Below are 19848 nucleotides of genomic sequence, written 5' to 3'. Positions count from 1 at the left end.
AAATGTGTAATTTAAGTGGATATAAAAAAAGAGGGCAGAGGAGAATTTTAAGGGGAAGGAGAAGAGGAAAATAGGGAACCTATACAAGGTAGGTTGTGGAGTGCTTTTCAGTGTTTTCCCCATGGTCTTATGTGGTTTAATAGTGATTAATGGTATTGGGGCGGGGAGGGTGAAATAAAAGATAATGCACAATATATTTAAAGAGAGGGGAATTATAATAATTTATAAACACTCATAAAACATTAAATATTATAGAAAAGTCACTGTTAAATATTAAGTTTAAAAACACACAAAACATTTCACACTTCTTCTTTAGTCTAACCATTAAGCTTCATTACTTAGCTAAAGCACCTCCTAAAAGACAAGAGCAAGTAAGTTCTGATAACAAGTCAGTTTATTAAGTATGTGATAGTGCTTTGATGTCTAAGTTCAATGCATGTTCAGTCTGTTAAACACAGTTCCCAGAGGAATGAGCAGGAAATGGATATCAGGTTGGGTGTTGTAGATCCCTTTTGTTTGTTATACCTTGTTATTGTGCTGTCAAATTGCTTTGTCAGTTGCTCATTATAACCTTTAAATCATGGAAACAAAAATACTGGCTGAATGTGATAAAAATTATAGTGGATAATAAATTTTAGTAAAAGTGTTTTGAGCAGCATCTTTTATAAAGAAAGAAGGGTCTGTCCAGCTTGGGCTGGATAGGGCATACTCTATGTAGGGAATGAGAGCAGAAGAAACATATGAATTAGTTACTTTTGTAGGGATTGTATTAACTAGAATGCCATGAAGTAGGAAGTGGAGTGTCCTGTCAAACTTAGTCAAAGGTATCTTTGCATTAGAGAGTACATTGTGACCTAGAAAATGATATTACAGTTGAGCGTAAAATTTTCGAGTATAAAAGAGCAACAGCAAGAAAGCCCTGTTCTAGTAAGGCCCAATCCTGCACCCAATTAAGTCTATCACAAAACTCCCATTGGCTTAATTGTGTACAAATCAGGTTCATTAGTGCAAAAGTTTCCACATCAAATCTGAAGTGTTTTCTGTTTTTTGATAGGAACCTATCGCTTGGATTAATATAAGGAGCAGCAATTAGCCAGAAACAGACTTTATTGTTTTAAAATTATTCTGTGCTCCAATCTACAGTTTCTGTAAGATTTCAGTATAATTAATTACACCTAATTATCACTCAATCCAACTGTGTACAGATTCGTTACTGGACTGTTCATGATAAAGAAGCAGCTGCACAGCGGGTGCTAGTGAGCAATCAGGACTACTCAACCAAACTGGAAAATTTGAAACCTAGCACCCGGTACCACGTAGATGTCTGCGCCTTCAATAGCGCAGGGTATGGACCACCCAGTGGTGTTGTTGATATCGTAACAAGAAAAGCACGTAAGTAAAGGCGCTTTGGACTTATTTCTAAAGTTCTGTACTTAGTTACTATTAGTTTGTACTTTGCATATACTAATACTATAATTACTGGGTCTAACACCATACTGTGACAAAGTGCGCATGTTCTTTCTGTTTTCTCTGAATACTGTGTGCGTGTCTCAGTTTCCCCTATGTATTACTCAAGTGCTAGTGGTGGGATAAGGGTGTGTGATCATTGCAGAGACCCCTAGAAGGCATATGTGACTCCTGACTGGGTGCAGAGAATGACTGACACACTGTAGCCTAGCAACTGATGGCAGGGCACCCTCCTCTGCAAGAATGAGCCAGAGGTATTGGTGCAGACCAGGTGACCTGCTTGCCTGGGAAAGAACCAAAGGACGGAGGAAGGGCAACAGGCGTGTTTTAGACCGAGCTGCTGGAAGCTGGACAGTCTCTGGGCTGGAGTCTCAGGGGGGAGGGTCAGGGCCTTGGAGCTCTGGGTTCCCCTCCCACCAAAATGGACTTTGCTGAAAGCTCCTGATTTCTGTGCTAACAAGGTCTGTTCTACACTGTGTTCCTGTCAACTAATGAACCCTTCTGCTTTACAATGCTGGCTGAGAGTCACTGCCAACTGTGAAGTTGGGTGCAGGGCCCTTTGGAGGCATGTAAGGCTACCCCAAGTGTCCCTTCCAGGTGGACTTGCTGCAGGGAGTTCATGGTGTGAACAGGGGTGCTGGACTCTGAGGTCAGACCCAGGAGAGCACCGAAGCTGAGCAGGCTTCTTGCCCTGGCGACAGCGTCCCCTGAGAGGAGACCCACTGCATCAGAGTCCTGCCTGACTTCATTCAGAGTGGTTCCAGAGCACCGAGACGGTGACTCTGAGACACTGTAGTGGGGTGGGACTCACCCCTGTGGCGCCTCCTGCTGGTCGTCCAGGGAATTAGCGTTTCCAGCCTCCGGAGTGCCCTCTGCAGGCTGGTGTCCCAATTGCCGCTGGGCCCCAAGTCCCTCCCGGACCCCAGTGCCCCTTTCAGGCCAGGGTGCTCTCCCCTGGCAGTACCCCCACAGATCTGGGTCTCCTCTCCCTCCTGCCCCGGGGAACCTCCATCCTCTATCCCCACCTCGCCTCAATCTTTGGCTACTGCCAGTCACCATCTATCCCCCGCTCCCTGGCGCGGACTGCAATATAATTGCCGCTCATGATTGGCAAGGAGGGTCTGGACCTGCTGCTTTTGCCTACCCTTGGGCTGCCTTCTCCAACCCCAGTACCCTTTTCCTAGGCCTTCACAAGGCCTGCACCCTGGGGGTTTCCCAGGCCGGAGCTCCTCTGGGCTTTCCCCAACCCTGCTCCACTTTAGGTACCCTGCTCAGCTCCCAGCAGTCAGGCCCCTCCCTCTCAACATCCAGAGCAGGGGTCGGCAAACTTTCAGAAGTGGTGTGCTGAGTCTTTATTTATTCACTTTAATTTAAGGTTTCGCATGCCAATAATACGTTTTAACATTTTTTAGAAGAGGGATGTGGGGGGTTCAGGGGTGAGGGCTGGGGAGTGTGTGCGGGGGTGCAGGGGTCAGGGGTGAGTGGCTCACGGCGGGGGCTGGAGGGATATGCCCTGATTCCACTCCCTTCTCCAAGTTCCCCAGAGCAGAGAGCGCGCTGCAGCTCCACTTTTCCCTCTCCCCCACTGTAGCAAGGGCCGTCAGCTGATCGGCCGCAGGGAGGGAGAGAAGGAGGGGCAGGAACCCAGCACGCTGGGGGAAGAGGCGGGGGGAAGGGGAAGCTTGCCTGTCCTGCAAGGAGAGAGCAGTGGGCGGGGGGCAGAGAAAAGCAGGCTGGGCCGGGCAGGATTTTTCATGGCACGCTGCTGTCTGCCGGGGTCGCGTGCCGTCTTTGGCACGTGTGCCACAGGTTGCCAACCCCTGATCTAAAGAGAGACTGTCTCCTCCTGGCCCACTGCCCTCTTATAAAGGCCAGCTGGGCCTTGATTGAGGTGTGGCTGCAGCTGTGGCTGTTTCCCCAATCAGCCAAGGCTTGCTGCTTTCCCTAGCAGCAGTCCCCTCGCAGCCTTAGCCCCCTCCCAGGGCTGATTTCAAGCCATTCAGGGCAGGAGCAGGTGACCACCCCGCTACAGACACATACACACAGAGTTTTCCCAGGGGGCTAAATTGTGGCACTAACACAAGCCCCCGGTATGGGGCAGCAAGTAGTTGTGGAGGTGTGGCTCTGAAGTGGCTGTTCTCCACTCATCGCTGCCATTTCAACATGGATATCTGGCACAGTGGAGTAAGGGGCATCTCTACAGCCACGCAGGACAGGCCATGATCTGGTCCAAGAGGAATGTAGGCTTGGGTCCATAGGCTATAACCTCAAGCAAAGATTTTCACAGAACTTGTGGCACTTCAGTGTTTGGCTCCCCAGCTAGAGACACCTTAAAAGGGGGCTGATTTTCAGAATGTGCTAAGCACCCACCCTTTGAAAATCAGGCCTCTTCAAGGTGACTCAGTTTGGGCATCCAAAATCACTAATCACTTTTGAAATCCTTTCTGCAACATAATTAAATAATAATGAAGTCATGAGTGATATTTAATTAAGGGCTGTGTTTCTTTATTTAAAAATGTGCTTGGATGGCCTAAAAAATGTATGAGAGTAACATGTGCTTTGTCAATAAGGTAAGCAGTATACTATCTGACTCAGACCTGCAGGGAGCATATGTTTGGATAAGAAGATTCCATTTTACATGGCTACTATTCTAACTATAATTACACTTTGTGCAGGAAGGCACTCTGATTACCACACAGATAAGTGCGATAGAAATGCTTTTATATAATTGTTTAAAGCTTTAAATTCAGTCAATAAGTATAATTAAGCTAAATCCTGGGAGGTTCTGGACATAGATGACTGCAAGGAAACACAAGCCCAGTTCCACACAAAGGGATAGAAATTGGCCCCATCCGTTCTGGCAAACACAAATGCCAAACCCACAGGGAGCCCATTGCACAAGCCATGCAAAAATGCATAGCTGGAGCCATAGAACTGCATTCCAGGAGAGAGACTGTCCCACATTCACAGAAAGGCCAGCCATAATCTTTCTTTTTAGAAGGATCATTCAAATGTAAATGAACGTTTGTGAAGTGTCATTGTTTCTGCACACAACATTTTATGTTTATTTTTCAGCTCCAAGCCAACGTCCAAGAATTATCAGTACAGTCAGGTCTGGTTCAAGATACATCATCACCTGGGATCATGTCACGCCAATGTCAAATGAATCTGCTGTTCAAGGATACAAAGTATGATCTATAAAAATAGTTTCTATCTTTCATATCCTGCACACAGTTTATCTTATTGTCAATATTGCTAGCTACTTTGCCTCTAATGTGCTTGCATCCTTAGTTTAGACCACGGGTTCACAGTCTAGAGGTCACAACTCCCCTGTCCCCCAATCATTTTGGAGGAGGGTCATGGACACCCTTCTCTTTTATGCTAAGATGGGAGGGAGCCTAAAATTTTATGTTATAACACAGATCAAAGTATGGAAAAGGCTGAGAATCACCACTTTAGACGTACAACAGAACTGATTGCTCCCACAGTGACATGTCTCCCACAGCATACATCAACAAATTATGCTCTTCTATATTTTCCCCCTTTCCCAGCATGAATTACTTCCAGCCTACTGTTCCCATCCTCCCTCTGAGAATTACAACCTCCAGAATACCTGTACTTATAAATCAAAGACACTAACAGAACCAGTGTATCTAGAGCTGTCCTTAAAGGGACAGCACATCATGGTACATGCAACTACAGTGCAAGCATATCTATAAATTATAGGAAGATGGTCAGTTATAGCTATCAATATGCTGAAACCATTAAAAATGGGTTCCTATTTAGTGTTGTTGTTTACTTGGCAGTAATATAGCTACAGTGCTACAAAAATTTTTGTTTGATGAATTGAGTTACTTCCTGTGAATCATTGAAAATGAGCAGATATCTTTTCCATATGTCTCATAAGTCACATGCTAACTTCACATTTATAATAATTTTCAGCTCTGAAACATATTAATAAAACAGAATAATTGTGCTACCATCTGAGGACATTGTTAAATCATTTATGCTCTAGTATATGGTAAGTTGTATGGTATGTTTTTGTTTTGTTTGCTGAGCTTTAAAGTATTATCCTCAATCATTCTTAACTTGAACCCATATGGAAAATTTATCTGACAAGGAGATGGTATTGTTTTGCCATTTGTTAGAAATAAAAGAGGAAATATCTGCTCTCTCCAAGCTCCTTTACATGATAGCAAGCTGCAAAGCAATACATTTTATTTAGTTTTGATTTAAAATTAAGAATGTACACATAAAATGAGCACCCTAAACTTGTTAATCAAAACTGGAAGGATGTAATTATGATATCAGCTGTAACATGACATTTCAATAACTGTACTTGTTTATGGCTTTACAAGGTGCTGTATAGACCAGATGGTCAACATGAGGGCACATTGTATTCAACTGGCACGCATTCAATAGACCTGCCAGTCCCCAGAGATGGTGAATATGTTGTTGAAGTTCGAGCACACAGTGAAGGAGGAGATGGAGAAGTAGCTCAAATAAAAATTTCAGGTAAGCATTTTTTTTTCATATTGGGAATATATGGCTAGATAAATTCATAGACCAGCAAATGCACGCCATTCCTGACAAAAAGAGACTGGGGTAAAACTCTCTCTCTCTTTATCTCTCTGTGTCTTTCTGTCTCTCCAATCTTTGTATATCTGGGGTACCAATCACCATAGTATGTAGTATGCAAAATGCTATTTCAGAATAAGCATAAATGTCATGGAATTGGATGCTGGTGATGCCATCTTAAGGTCCAGATGCTTAAATTTGATTAGTGGTTATTTTTTTTTAAACTTAAATAGGAGAATGGTGACAACTGTGAGCTTTATGCCTACCTCTTGGCACACACCCTGTGTAGCCATTGGTATTACTTTTCAGCAACAGCATTATAAAGGCCATCCAAAAAGGGAGTGCTAGGGAGTCTTCATAGAGTTTTACAGATTAAGGTGAGAAGGGACCATTAGATCATCTAGTCTGACCTGTATATCACAGGTCATTAAATTTCACCCAAGTACTCCTATAACTGAGCCCAACAACTTGTGTTTAACTAAAGCGTATCTCCCAGAAAAGCATTCAGTCTTCATCTGAAGACATTAAGAGATGGAGCACCCACTGCTTCCTGTGGTAGTTTGTGCCATTGTTTAATCAGTGTTTAAATTGTGTGTCTAATTTGAATTTGTCTTGCTTCAGCTTCCAGTCATTGGTTCTTGTTATGTCTTTCTCCCCTACATTAAAGAACGTTTTAGTACCCAGTGTTTTCTTCCCATTAAGTTATTTGTACACTGTAATCAAGTCAATTTTTTTTGATAAACTGAACAGATTGAGCGCTCTAATTCTCTCCGGTAAGGCATTTTTTTCAGCCCTAGAATCATTTTCCTGTCTCTTTTCTGCACCCTCTCCAGTTTTTCAACATCCTTATTAATATGTGGACACCCTAACTGTATGCAGTAGTCCAGAATGAGTTTCACCAAAGTGGTATAGAGCTAAATTACCTCCCTACTCTTACTCACTACACCCCTGCTTATACATTGAAGGATCTCATTAGTCCCATTTGTCACACTGGGAGCAAATGTTCAGCTGCTTGTCCAGTGTGACCCCTAAATCCTATTTAGAGTTGTGCTCTGTCCCCTAAATGCTTTCCAGGATACATGCCCCTTTGTGTAGGTATGGCCTGTATTCCTTGTTCCTAGACTTTCTAGTTGGCTATATTAAAACACATTTTCTTTGAATGGGCCTGTCTTCCCAAGCAATTCAGTTTGCTCTACTATGCCTGCCCTGTCCTAGTCAGATAGGGCGGAACTATGCCGAGAGAGAAAATGGCAGCGTGACTGTGACTGGACCATGCTCATGGCAGTGGGGGAGACTGAAAAAAAGGCAGGATGCTGGGCACTCTCCATTGCCATCCTGGTATATGGACCACAGGGCCAGCATTGCTTGCAGATCCATGGCTTAGTCCCTGCCTTTTCAGAGTGCACTGCTGGTTCCGTATCCACAACCTGGCAGACTTTTAGCAGGGAGGTTACTGGTGGCTGTGTAACAGGGTGGTAGCATGCTCCCTATCAGCTCTTCCCTTCCTGGTAGCCCTCTCAGAAACATAGTGCTGGGAATAATGCATGCCCAGTCTGTGTACCACAGTGGAGCTTCTAACTCTGAAACCGTCAGACGTACATAATAAGCAATGCCATTGTAAACAAAAATGTTGTTCTGTTGGAAGAATGACGTCTTAACAGAGTCCATCGGGCTACTGAGAATAGCTGCTTTGCTAAAGTGCAATGGGAGTAAACAAAGGTAAGTTATAGCACACTTATTTCTGCAGTTAATTTAGTTATTAAAAGCACAACAAAAGATTTTGACTTGCAAATGTTGTGTTTGGAAGCCAAATATACATATATATAAAAATGTGGAAATACAGATTCTTTCTATTCCACCCCTCTTCCTCCTCGTTTTCTCTCTCTCCTCTTTTTATACTCTCTTTTTAAACTCTCCTCCTTCTTCTCACGGACCTAAAGAAAAAAAGCTCAGTCATAAATTTAAGAGGGAGGTGAATATTCAGGAGGAGAATTTGCTCTTATAAATAAGCAGATTCCAGTTTGAAAGATGTACTGTTTTAGCTTTAGTATAAAGGAAGTTTATCAATATATATAAAAACACACATTCCTTTACACTGAGTAATCTGATATTGAAGAACTTGACATAAAATAATCAGCTGCATATTTATTGAACTGCATTTCAGAACATTTACCATAATCAGAGTAAAATATAGGCCTACTGTCTTTTGTTAACCAATGTCTGGTGTTTAGTGACTTTTTTTACCACATTACAGTGAATTCATGAACTACACAGTTTTAAACTCTATATTGAGATACCACAACCAACTGAAGACTGGAACTGCTTGTTTAACCGTAGGAGTCAGTTTCTTCAGCTAATAGCAGGCTGATCTAATTTTTTTAAAATACACTAAAGGTTGGCTTTTTTCTTTTTAGTCTCTAAAATGCTTTGCTGATTGCAGTATGTTGTCAGGATGCAGATATTAATGTAATCCCAGCGTTAGTCTGAAATGCTGCAATGAATACAAATCAAAACCATATTGCGCCTGGTTATCCTCCCACTTACGCTACTGTAATTAAATTGGTTTCAGTGAAGTTACACCTAATTTATGCCAGAATACGTTACAGAAGAATCCAGCCATAGACTTTTAAATGACTTCATTCTTCGTACTTCAGGGTATCTTCACTTTCTTACAGTACTTTCCTAAATCTCATTCTAAATGCCTAAGTGAACACAGAATAATTTACATACTGTATGCGTACAGAGAGCAAAATCGTAGCGTTTCTGCTTTTCCCCACTTAAATATATATCGGTTTTTCATTGCCAGAGGCATACTTTGAAATTCTGCAAAATGTTTAGTTGTACGTATTCATGTTTTTCAAAGCAAAATACATGAGGGTTTTTTTGCAGCCTCAGTAACTCGTTCAACATTTAAATTTTATTTTATCTTTTAATTTGGAATTTCTTTTTATGCTACTTAATAGGAATAGTAATATTTATTGAAAAGCCCCACGAGCCAGAGTCTGCTGACCCGGGGCAGAGGTGGCTGTGCCGCGGGTCTTTTATTGCAGTGTAAACATACCCTCAGTCACAAAAACACAGAGTTTGTTTCTTTCCCACTACGTGAACCTTTAGTCCTCTGTTTCCAAACAGGACAGGGCGTAGCACAGGTATACCGCAAGAGGAGGCTTTCACACAGCTTTTGTCCTCCACGGAGCTCACCATCTGTGCTTCCCCTGCTCCCTGTTCCTCCAGAGGATATATCCTCCCAGTGACTGTGCCATTTACTTCAGTATCCCGACAGTTCCCACCAAGTCTCAGTAATTCCCTCTAGAAATAGGGTAATTGGCTCCAATTAAGCCTCCAGCCTTCGCTGTGCTGCAGCAACCTCACTAAGCAGAGTGCTACCGACAGAACTGTCACAGTCTGCCACATCTATGGTGGTGGTATTAAAAAGATTAGGTGGAGAAAACAGCTCGATCCTGTAAGGAAACTGTTATATGGCCAATATAAAATCCGATGAAGACTTGGACTGTGTGACTGTCCATTATAACAGAATTTGGAACTCATTAATCATTAGTTACAGAAATGTAGCAAAAAATGTTCTATAAAACCAATAACATGATTTCAAAAGTGCAGTCATACTAAAGAACTATACTTCTCACTATTGCATTTCGCCCTTGGTCTCACGTTTCACAACAGACTAGGAGAATGTACAGAATAACCTCATACTTCGCTGTGTTAATGCTTCTGAAACAGACTGTCAGATTCGCTAAACATTCTCTTGTCATTTGGTTTTATTTCTGGTGCATTACAAATACACTAAGTACCACTGCTGTGTAAATTTTTGATACATCCAGTTCTAGTCCCATTTCATAAGAGAATTAAGGTTTGATTGTGTCACATTTACACACATTACACCACATTCAGTTATGGAACAAGCATGTTCTCAAACAGACATGCTGCTGTGTAATTTCAATGTCTTATATTTTTCTTGTATTCAAATTCAGTAACAGGAAGGACTAGGAAAACATTTGGTAATAATACCACATTCTACTATGGTCTAGTCAGCGTTCTTCTATGTTATTCATGACAGTGTTTATTTTGTTGTTCATTTCTAGATTAAAGAACCTTGATATGTAGAAAAAGTTAATAACAGAGCTCAATACAAATTAGTTAACGAATACCCATAACACCCTGTGAGGTAGTATTATTGACTCCATTTCACAAAGAGGGAAACTGAGGTAGAGAGATTAAGAGACTCTTTAAGACCACAAAAGCAATTAGAATAAGGATTAGAATTCAGAAAGTCATCATGGTTCTCCCAGTCATGTGTTCAGACTTCTAAACCAAATTGTTGGTCTGTCTCCTTCTGAACTCATCTGTGGTATCCTATTGTACAGTACAATTAAAATTACATTCAGTTTTGAAGTATGGTGTAATATGACTGATAGATCAATTATCTGCAGTGAAAGTTCAGCTGGGAGTCGCATGCCATTGCATAAGTGAACAGTTATGTCATAAATATTTTGGGTGAAAGATTTAGGCCAGATCTACAGAAAGAGCCATTTTTTTAAAATTCAGTTTTAAAGTTTTCCTCCTCTTGTATCTTTTTTCCATGATTTTTTTTTTCAGAAAGTCACATTGAAACCATTATTTTTATTTCCCCCGTAAGCACATTGGTTATTGCTGGTAATTGTGATTTTAGGGCTAGAGTTAGCAACTATGAATTTTTGCATAAGTAGACCCCTAAATTGTCCCAAACCAAGTGGTTAATAGTGCTGTAGCTATTGAGGGGTAACTCTGAAAGACTGTTGTCTCTCTGTACATTACCTACCTTATCTGTAACTTCTTTTTGTGACTGTGGTCTCTGATTTTGAAATGGTAACATGAGTACAAACAGGTAGAGATAGACAGCAGCCTACAGAAGGTTAGTAACTCCTTTATTAAACCACATTAACAGTTATTGGAAATACAGTAGTCTCTCTCACGTATGTTGAGCTGTGGCCGCTTCCTCACAGTCTACCTCCTTCAAACAACTTTTCTACACTCACACTTCCTGTGAACCTGCCAGACAGGCTACAGGTCCCATGAGTCTGTGTGGCACTGTAGTTCTTTTTAGCAAAGATTAAGGTAATCTGCATATAACTTGAATGGAAGGACATAGGGGAGTTGGAAAGAGAATGTAGAAGAATAGTCTGTTCGAAGCTAAATGCAATGCAGAAATATCTGAAGAAGAGTTTGCTGGAAAAAGTAGGAGTCTTGTTTTTGAGCTGAACAGAACATGCCTTGACATGTGTTTAAATAAAAAAAGAAAGAAAATAATGCTCAGCCAGAGCCAGAGGAACATTGGGAGCAGGAAAAAGAGGTCCATTCTGACAATTCCATTAGTGACTGAATTCTAGTGAAATCCCCCTTGCAGGATTAGCCTCAAGGTTATTACCAAACCCTTCTCTTTTTCCATCTCAGTAGCAGGAAAAGTAGATTTTCAGGATAACCAGGAGGACAAACAAGAACAGCGACAGGAAGAAGGGGATTTTAAAGAAATCCTCAATGCTGTTCAAGAATAAGTTTTCTCTTGAATTTAAACTTGATTCTGAAGCAGAGGAATTGATCATGATGAGAACTCATCATAGCATACTGTTAGAATAGAAAATAATTGTAGAGTTGGTATAGGACAGAGAATAGATATAGGACAGGCAAATATAAAAATGCCAAAAATCAGAAATGATGAAATAATGTCTGTATTTTAGGAAAGTACAGAAAACTCTAGTATCAAGAGCTTTCTTTTAGCAATCCAACTATTTCTGGTTGTAAAAGTTTCACAGATAGATCATTTAGGACAAAATTCTAGTATTAAGTCTGAAAGATGCAGTTGGACTCCAGTATTATGCGCTACTTGAATGCAGATTTTTTTTTAATTGATGACAATTTGTATAATGAAGTTACAAATAGCACCAGATCAGCCGAAGTGAGGCCTGGATCCAATCAAACCAAAGTGCACCCACAACAAACCAAAGGACCCCTGCAAAAGTGCTTGTGAATTCCTAACTGATTCCTAACCATTATTTTCTGACATTAGTTAATAATAGATAATTATTAGTAGACGGCCTTTTCTTATAGTAATTTTTAAAATTTTAACATTATCATCTTGTCAGCTGGTAGTAGGTAAGTCTTATGGGAACCAAAAATGTGACCACAACCAGGTGACACAATGTTAAATGTTATTTGTTCCCATCTATACTGACTGCGAAGTCATGTTTAAATCGTATTTTATTTAACATGATTCCTTGAGGCCATTTTCTAATATGAATTAATTTTCTAGTAAAGAGAAGCTCAATGATTTGCAATATGTTTGTAACAGGAAGTAAAATTTATCACCAAAGGTGTTGCTTTAGGACCTGCCTTCCTCCCTCTGTTTTTTTTTTTTTTCTAACTGACCTTGATGTGGCACACTGAGTGCCTTAAACTCTGGATTGGTAATGGACTCTTGTGGCCATGTCTGCAATAGGAAAAAAATATTACATTTGTAACACATTAGGTACCATGTCAACTAGCAGGTGTTAAAATCTTAGTATAGACAAGTTGTAGTTTTAATATATATTAGCCAGTTGAGGTAAACTCTAGCTGGGAGGTATGTATTAAAACTACAATTTGCCTTGCCTACAGTAGGATTACAGTTAGCTAACACTTGTAAAAAACCCATCTGTTTTGCCTCTGAAGACCAGGCCTATGTCAGACAGTCAGATAGCTGACTGAAGCATCTCATGATTGTAAAATTCAAGGAGAAAACACTCCATGCACATGCTATGATTGAAGATTTGTCTATGCTCAGAATTGCATCAGTTTAGTTTAAGGTGTGATTTTAAGCCAATTTAGCTAAATCTGGGCAAAAAGCTTAGTGCACTCTCTTATTTTGATTTGCCTTCAGTCAGTTAGGAGCAGGTTTTAAGAGACCAGAAATAAGCTACTCCTAAAGTTAAGTAAGTGTGGTTTACATATGTTCTGTTTTGTCCAAAACAATTACCAATTAGGACCTGGACCCATGCATGCCTTGGGATTTCTGCTGAACTGGGATTCTGCATGAGTGCCAAAGTCTTTACTGTCAGTTCTGGGTGCAGGATCAGGAGTTAAGATAAAGAAAAGCCTCTAAGTTATGTGCAAATTTTGAACTTAATGGTTAGGAATAAATGTTTAGTCTCCAGCTGTACACGGAAATGAAAACTAGGAGGGAGCATGTCTAATAAATACACTGGAAATCAGGACTCGGGGTTTTTATTCACACTTTGCTTCAGATTTGCTATGTGACTGTGGGCATGTCACTTAGGCCAAAATTTTCAAAACTTACCTGCCATGAGACTACACTCCTGCTGAAGTCAGTTGCAGTTGTAAATATCAGCTTCTCTGGCCTAAGATATCCAAAGTTGGGTGTTTTCTGAAATGTGGCTATTAATATCTTGATGCCTCTGTTCCCTCATCTTTAAAATAAGGATAATAATAGCTACTGTATGTCAAAGGAGTGTTGTGAGACATAATTGGTTAATACTTGTAAACCACTTTGAGATGATGAGATGAAAAGTGCTGTAAAGTACCAAATGATGTCAATTTGAAGAAGTAATTTTGGAAAATGAAAATTAACTGAAAACTGTTCTTGACTTACAATCCTAGAGCTAGGTTCCGAAAAGGCTGTAGTTGCCTAGCTGCCACTTTAGGTGCCTGAATCCCAGAATCAGTGCCCTTGCTTAACTGCCCCTGAACAATGTAGATACCTACACTTGCTCAGCGCCTGAATTTTTGCAGTAAAAGTTCCCTAGGTGCCTTTATTTCTGCCTCTGAGCAGGTGCACTGCAGCCCCATGCCAAGCATCAGGACACCTAAGTCCCACAGTGATGCATGAATTGGAGAAAGATAGGTTTTCCTCTGCCTAATGCACTTGCGTGGCCTAATCTGGTAAGCAAGCTCATGTCTCATCTGGAAGGCGAGCTCCCTATAGGAAAGTTTACACAAAATGGCTGGGGGGGTAACCTTTCTCATATCTTTTAGTCCCATGATTAGGGTACTGACCTGTAATGTGGAAGACCCCTGCTGCAATTTGCTCCTCCACCTAATGGGGAGAAGGAATTTGAACAGGAAATCTGCCACTTCTCAGGTGAGTGTACTGGGCTATGGGATAGTCTGATTTGGGGGGAGGGGCGCTCCCTCAATCTCTTCTTTTCAAGCTGTTCCACTGTGGCTAAATAATGAAATTGTCATTGGGAGAGAGAGAGAGAGAACAAGCATGAGAATGACTCTGGAGTCTGATGGTTCGAGCACTTGCCTAGGAAGTGAGAGAGCCAGTCCCCGTGTTCAAATGACTTTTTAAATTATTTATGCACTGTGGAACAGCTTCAAAAGGAGAGAATGAGGGACCCCTACATCAGAATATCCCATAGCCCCGTGTTATGGCACTCACCTGAGAGGTGGCAGATCCCTGTTAAAATACCTTCTACCCCTCAGGAAGAGGGGGATGAACCAGGAGTCTCCCATATCCCAGGTGAGTACCCTAAGTCCTCCTTCCCCAGTGTCACTGAGCTTCTCTCTAATCCTAAAATAGGGTTTGCAGCTGAGAATCCCAGACAGGAGGAGGTGCCTCCCTGCAGCCCCAGAGTTAGGTGCCTATCTCCAAGAAAGGGATGGGGCTTAACACACACCCCTTGCCTTGGCATCTCCTATTGACTGGTATAAGTGAGAAGCTGTCTAGCCTGCTGGCTTCTGTGAATCCCATTCTAAGGTGCCTATCTCTCCCCATTCTTTGTATAGAGAACCTAGGCACCTAATTTAGGCTTTGTGAATCCCAATGATTTTTGAAGCATCTAAAAATTAGACCTGATGTTGTTCAGTGTCACCATGCCTAAGAGTCTTCTTGTGAATCGAGCTACCGGTGTTGAAGAGACTTCAGTTTACAGTTATTGAGAAACACTTGAGCTCTGAGAGAGAGGGACAGGAAATAAGGATTTTGAAGGATATGATGCTGTGGACATTATGGGTTTTGAAGGGTTATTTTTTATCTGTTTTCAATGTTTATTTGCATTTTCTTATTTGGCTATGGAAGGAAAGGAGACTTTACATTTAGAATGAATTTGTGAAGGCAGTTACTTGAGAATGTTTGAGAAAATATTAGTGCTTTAATATATACATCAAGGAATGCAAAGTAGCTCAGGGAAGTAGTTACAAGAATTGGGTTTTTACTTGGTTTAAGGAATTCTTTGTCAGAGCTCCTTTACAAACTGTACATTTTTACAGTAGGCAAGTTTATGGGGAAATGATTGATACATTAAAAAATAAGCTGCACTGAGGATGCTGAAAGGTGCCTTGTAAAGAGCTGCAGGCATAGGGTCCAGTAGCTATGCTAACATATTATACGAGGGCTGTGGTTAGCCCATTCTACTGATAGAGGGAGGTGTTTTTAGCTTATAGGAAATAGGGAGAAAAACAAATATTAACAAAGGGGGTATCTGTGAGTGACTTTGAGGGTTCTATTTTTAGATGTGGAATGTAGACTTCAAGAGTGAAATTAAATTAACTACTGTGCAGAGGTCCAGCAAGCCACAGCACACTTAAGTCTCACTTATGCCTATTTTAATGTTAGGGGAGAGAGATTTAGTTGAGGATGAACGTGGCTCTCTCCAGAAGATATCACTTTTTCTTTTTCTTTCTTTTTTTTTTCTTGATTAACAAAAATTGATATGTTCTTTATGAATGGACAGTTTTTCCAGTAAACTTGGTAATATTTGTTGTTATCAGGCCATTGTCTTTATGGAAACTGAATAGAATGATCTCTGTTATCCTCTATGGCTGATGGAATTATCTCTAGATTTACAGTGGAGATTTATGATTTTCTTCTTGAAAATGATTTAACCAAGGAAACTGATTTCTCATTGTTAAAATATACATCTCATTGTTAAAAAATAAATCTCTATATCATTCCTAAAGTGAGAGAAAATACAATATCATTTACAGCGGGAAATAAACAATATGAATGCAAATTATGGAGTAATTTTCTGATCATGTAGGGGCTTAAAAGACCAGAGGCCAGGGCCGGCTCCAGCGTTTTTGCTGCCCCAAGTGGAAAAAAAAACAAACTTGCCGCCGAACGGGGAGGCGGAATCCTGCCCACTGAATGGGGAGTCGGAGTGATGGTGCAGCCGCCAAGTTGCCGCTGGCGACCGAAGAAGAGTCGCATCATTATGGCCAAGCACGAAACGTGCTGTGACAGAGCGGCCGACGAATTCCCGCCAATGCCGAGGGCGGACTGCCACCCCAGAGCCCGACGTCCTGCCGCCCCTTTACATTTGCCGCCCCAGGCACCTGCTTGGTTTGCTGGAGCCAGAGCCGGCCCTGCCAGAGGCATTCAACAGTGAATATACGTTTGCAGGGAAGGAGTCTGCTATTGATAGGACAAGATTCTGCTTTCTTCCCTTAATTCCCTAGTATGAAAAGACACACAGGAAAGAGAGGAATGGTGATGGAATTGCTATAGCACCAGTAGATTGAATGGCAAGTAGAGACAAGTGAGTTGGATCTCAGACATAGCCAGGAATCTCTTCGTCACTTTCATTAAGACATAACTGCTCTAGATAGAAATAAAAATACAAGAAATAACAGTTGCTCAGTGGCCTCATGATGGTCAAAAGAAAACCTGTAGTTGAAATGAAAACACCAATCAAATAACGCTTGCAGGGAAAAGGTAAAAGGGTAAGGTTTGCAGAAAATCAAAATGAATAAATGGCAACCAAAGAGGAATAAGAAGCATTTTATAAATCAAGGGGAAAATAGTACTGGGGGAAAGAAGACCCAGTAATACACAAGGAGGATGAAATTAATGGTGACTCAGAAGAGGCTGAGGTGCTGAATTTTTATTTGTTTTAGCATGTCTTTAACAGGGAAAGTTATAGAGAAGCATGAGCAACCAGTAGAGAAGGCTATTAAGGGAAATAACTAACTTGCCAAAGAAGTCTAAAGAAATGAGTCCTTCATATGAGCACTTTATTTGAACTATTAGAGCATTCCCAGGAAGCAGCGCTTAGCACCCTCATCTGAGAGATATTGCATCATTCTGGATGGATGTGGTTAAAGAAGAGAGTCCAGAAAGTGAGTCTGATATCTTGGAAAATGAGGACATTAACAGAGCTGACTCAGACATTTATGAAAAGAAAAGTACAGATTGCCTCCATTCAAGAGACCAAATTGAAGGGAACGAAGACAAGAGCATTGGAGAAGGCTATAAGCTACTACTATGGCACATCGAATAAGAGAAATGTAGTTAGTATAGTTTTAGGGCATGGCCCCATTGTTTATGCTGCCTTGCAGGTCCGACCGGCAGTGTGAATTCAAGCAGGACTACATTAATGTGAAGTAGGAACGTTTTAGTTAACGCCTGCAGCATCCATATGGGGGAGTTACAGCACCCCTGTAGTCTGAACTGAACAAGTCCTTAGACAAAGTGATGCAGGAATTTGTAGTGATTATTACTGGTGAAGTGACAGGATAATTTTGGTTAAGATAGCTATTGAAAATGGTCCCCTAAATGTAATATGTACATATGCACTCCAAGTGGAATGTGATTGTGACGTATAGATTATTGTTGCAACCAAGGTCCTGTGCTTGCACCAGGTCTTGTACAGAGGAGGTCAAGTGGGGTGTCTTGGAAAGGTTGTAGTTTGATAGTTATGATTGTGCTGTCTGTATGTGTGTATCATTTTTGTATTTGAAGTTATAAGTATTGCCTATGTACTTGTATCTCAGTGTGTTTGATTCTAAGTAGCCTCAGTGAAGCTTTTGGTCAGCTTCTTGAGAAAGGACTATTCTCAGTAAGTGCTCAATCATAACTGACTTAATCAAACTTAACTGACAATGGACTTCGGGAGATACCAAGCCACATCTGAGTTTTCCTGGGAACGTTCAAACTAACATGTAAACAATGGCGATGGCCTGCAAAAAGCTGAATCATTCATGGACATGTGACTTGCCCAGGTGGCTACAAACTCCATCTTGTTGCTGTGATTTTTCCCAGGAGAAAAAAGGGGTTTCCACCCACAAGAGAGAGAATATAAAAGGCCCTGGAAACCCCTCCATTTTGTCTTCTGCTGTCTCAAGAGATGGCCTCTCCTCCCCCAGGAGGTGCCTGAAAGAAGCTGGAACATAGGACAATAACTACAGGGCTGTGAGTGATTGCTGGACCCAGACTAGGAAGGAGTCTAGTCTGTGAAAGAAGCTTATTGGGACATCTCTGAGGGTGAGATTCACCTGTATTCAGTTTCCTATTGTATTAGACGTAGATTTGTGTGTTTTGTTTTATTTTGCTTGGTAACTTACTTTGTTCGGTCTGTTATTAATTGGAACCCCTTAAATCCTACTTTTTATACTTAATAAAATTGCTTTTGTTTATTGTTGAACCCAGAGTAAGTATTTAATACTTGGGGGAGCAAACAGCTGTGCATATCCCTCTATCAGTGTTATAGAGGGCAGACAGTTTATGAGTTTACCCTGTATAAGCTTTATACAGAGTAAAATGGATTTGGGTGGGGGTTGGATCCCATTGGGAGCTGGGTGTCTGGGTGCTAGAGACAGGAGCACTTGCTAAGCCGTTTTCAGTTAAGTCTGCAGTTTGGGGGTGTGGGTCACATCCTGGGTCTGTGTTGCAGCAGATTAGCACATCTGGGTCAACAATGCAGGGTTCTGAAGGCCGAAACTGGCTCAGAGGTAGTCTCAGCACATCAGGTGACAGTCCCAAGGGGGTTTCTGTGATTGAACCCATCACAGTGATGAACAAAGGAAAAAGGATTTCTGGGGGGAAATGGACGCTGTTGTACAGAAAGTGGTAACAAAAGAGTCATCATTGAAGCTGACCTTAACAATCACACGGGAAGATGGCAAGTGCTTTAAAAGGTACCATAGCCTGTGTAGACATAGGAGCAAGGAAGGGGAAACTATATTACAGTATGCCCAGACATATGACTTGGTCATCATTAATACATTGTTCACTAACAAAGAAGAACATTTGATTACCTATAAGAGTGGCAGGATGAGGGTGCTGATAGATTACTTCCTGCTAACCCAAGCTGAGCTGAAGAACTTCAGAAACTGTAAGGTCATCCCAGGGGAAAGCGCTGCATCACAACATAGAATGCTGGTTGTTGACTGTCAATATATAGCATATATGAGAAGAAAATTGTCCAGATCAAGTGGTGGAAGCTTAACGAAGTTAGTGAGTAGTTTAAAATGAAAGTGCTGGAGAAGATCTCTTTAGAAGGATTGAGAGAAAATAAAAATCAATGGTGGAATCATATTCAAGCAAAATTCTAGAATGTGCAAAGAACCTACTTGGTGAAAAAAAAAAAGCAAGAGCCTTTTCCCCCAGTGAGACCCCGTGGTAAAGTTTGAGAGGCCATGAAGGAAAAGAAAAAGTGTTTTAAATTTTGGTAAGCAACACTCTAACAGCGGGATTTTCAGGAATATAAAAAAAGCCAAAAAGATAGTGAATAAAGAGGCAGCAACTACTAATGCTAAAGCTCTGGAAGGCTTATATGCCCATCTTGAAATGAAGCAGGGTGAGAAAGAAATACCTAAACTGGCAAAGACCTGCGATAAGAGAGCTAAAGAAATTGGTTTAAATGATTAAAAATGAAAGTGAAAATACATTAATCAATGAGAAGAAGATTAAAGAATGGTGGAGAAATTACTTTGAAGAAAATCCATTATAACCAATCATAGAAGTAGTAGTTGCAGAAGCAACATGAAAAATAAGAAAGCTCTCGGCCCCAATGGGATACCAGCAAAAGTATG

General features: G+C 41.1%; 1 protein-coding gene across 1 annotated transcript in view; it reads left to right on the top strand.

The window, feature by feature from the left end:
* Positions 1-19848, top strand: part of CNTN1 (contactin 1) — a 417240-nt gene that overhangs the window by 363904 nt on the left and 33488 nt on the right. Inside the window, exons 20-22 of the mRNA XM_074942235.1 lie at positions 1206-1392; positions 4543-4655; positions 5826-5982. Of these exons, the coding sequence (XP_074798336.1) occupies positions 1206-1392; positions 4543-4655; positions 5826-5982 (457 nt within the window). The remainder of the gene's footprint in view (positions 1-1205; positions 1393-4542; positions 4656-5825; positions 5983-19848) is intronic.

This window comes from Natator depressus, chromosome 1 (assembly GCF_965152275.1).
Source record: "Natator depressus isolate rNatDep1 chromosome 1, rNatDep2.hap1, whole genome shotgun sequence".
Lineage (NCBI taxonomy): Eukaryota > Metazoa > Chordata > Testudines > Cheloniidae > Natator > Natator depressus.
Note: the sequence above shows the minus strand (reverse complement) of the source record. Positions and strands in the feature narration are given on the sequence as shown.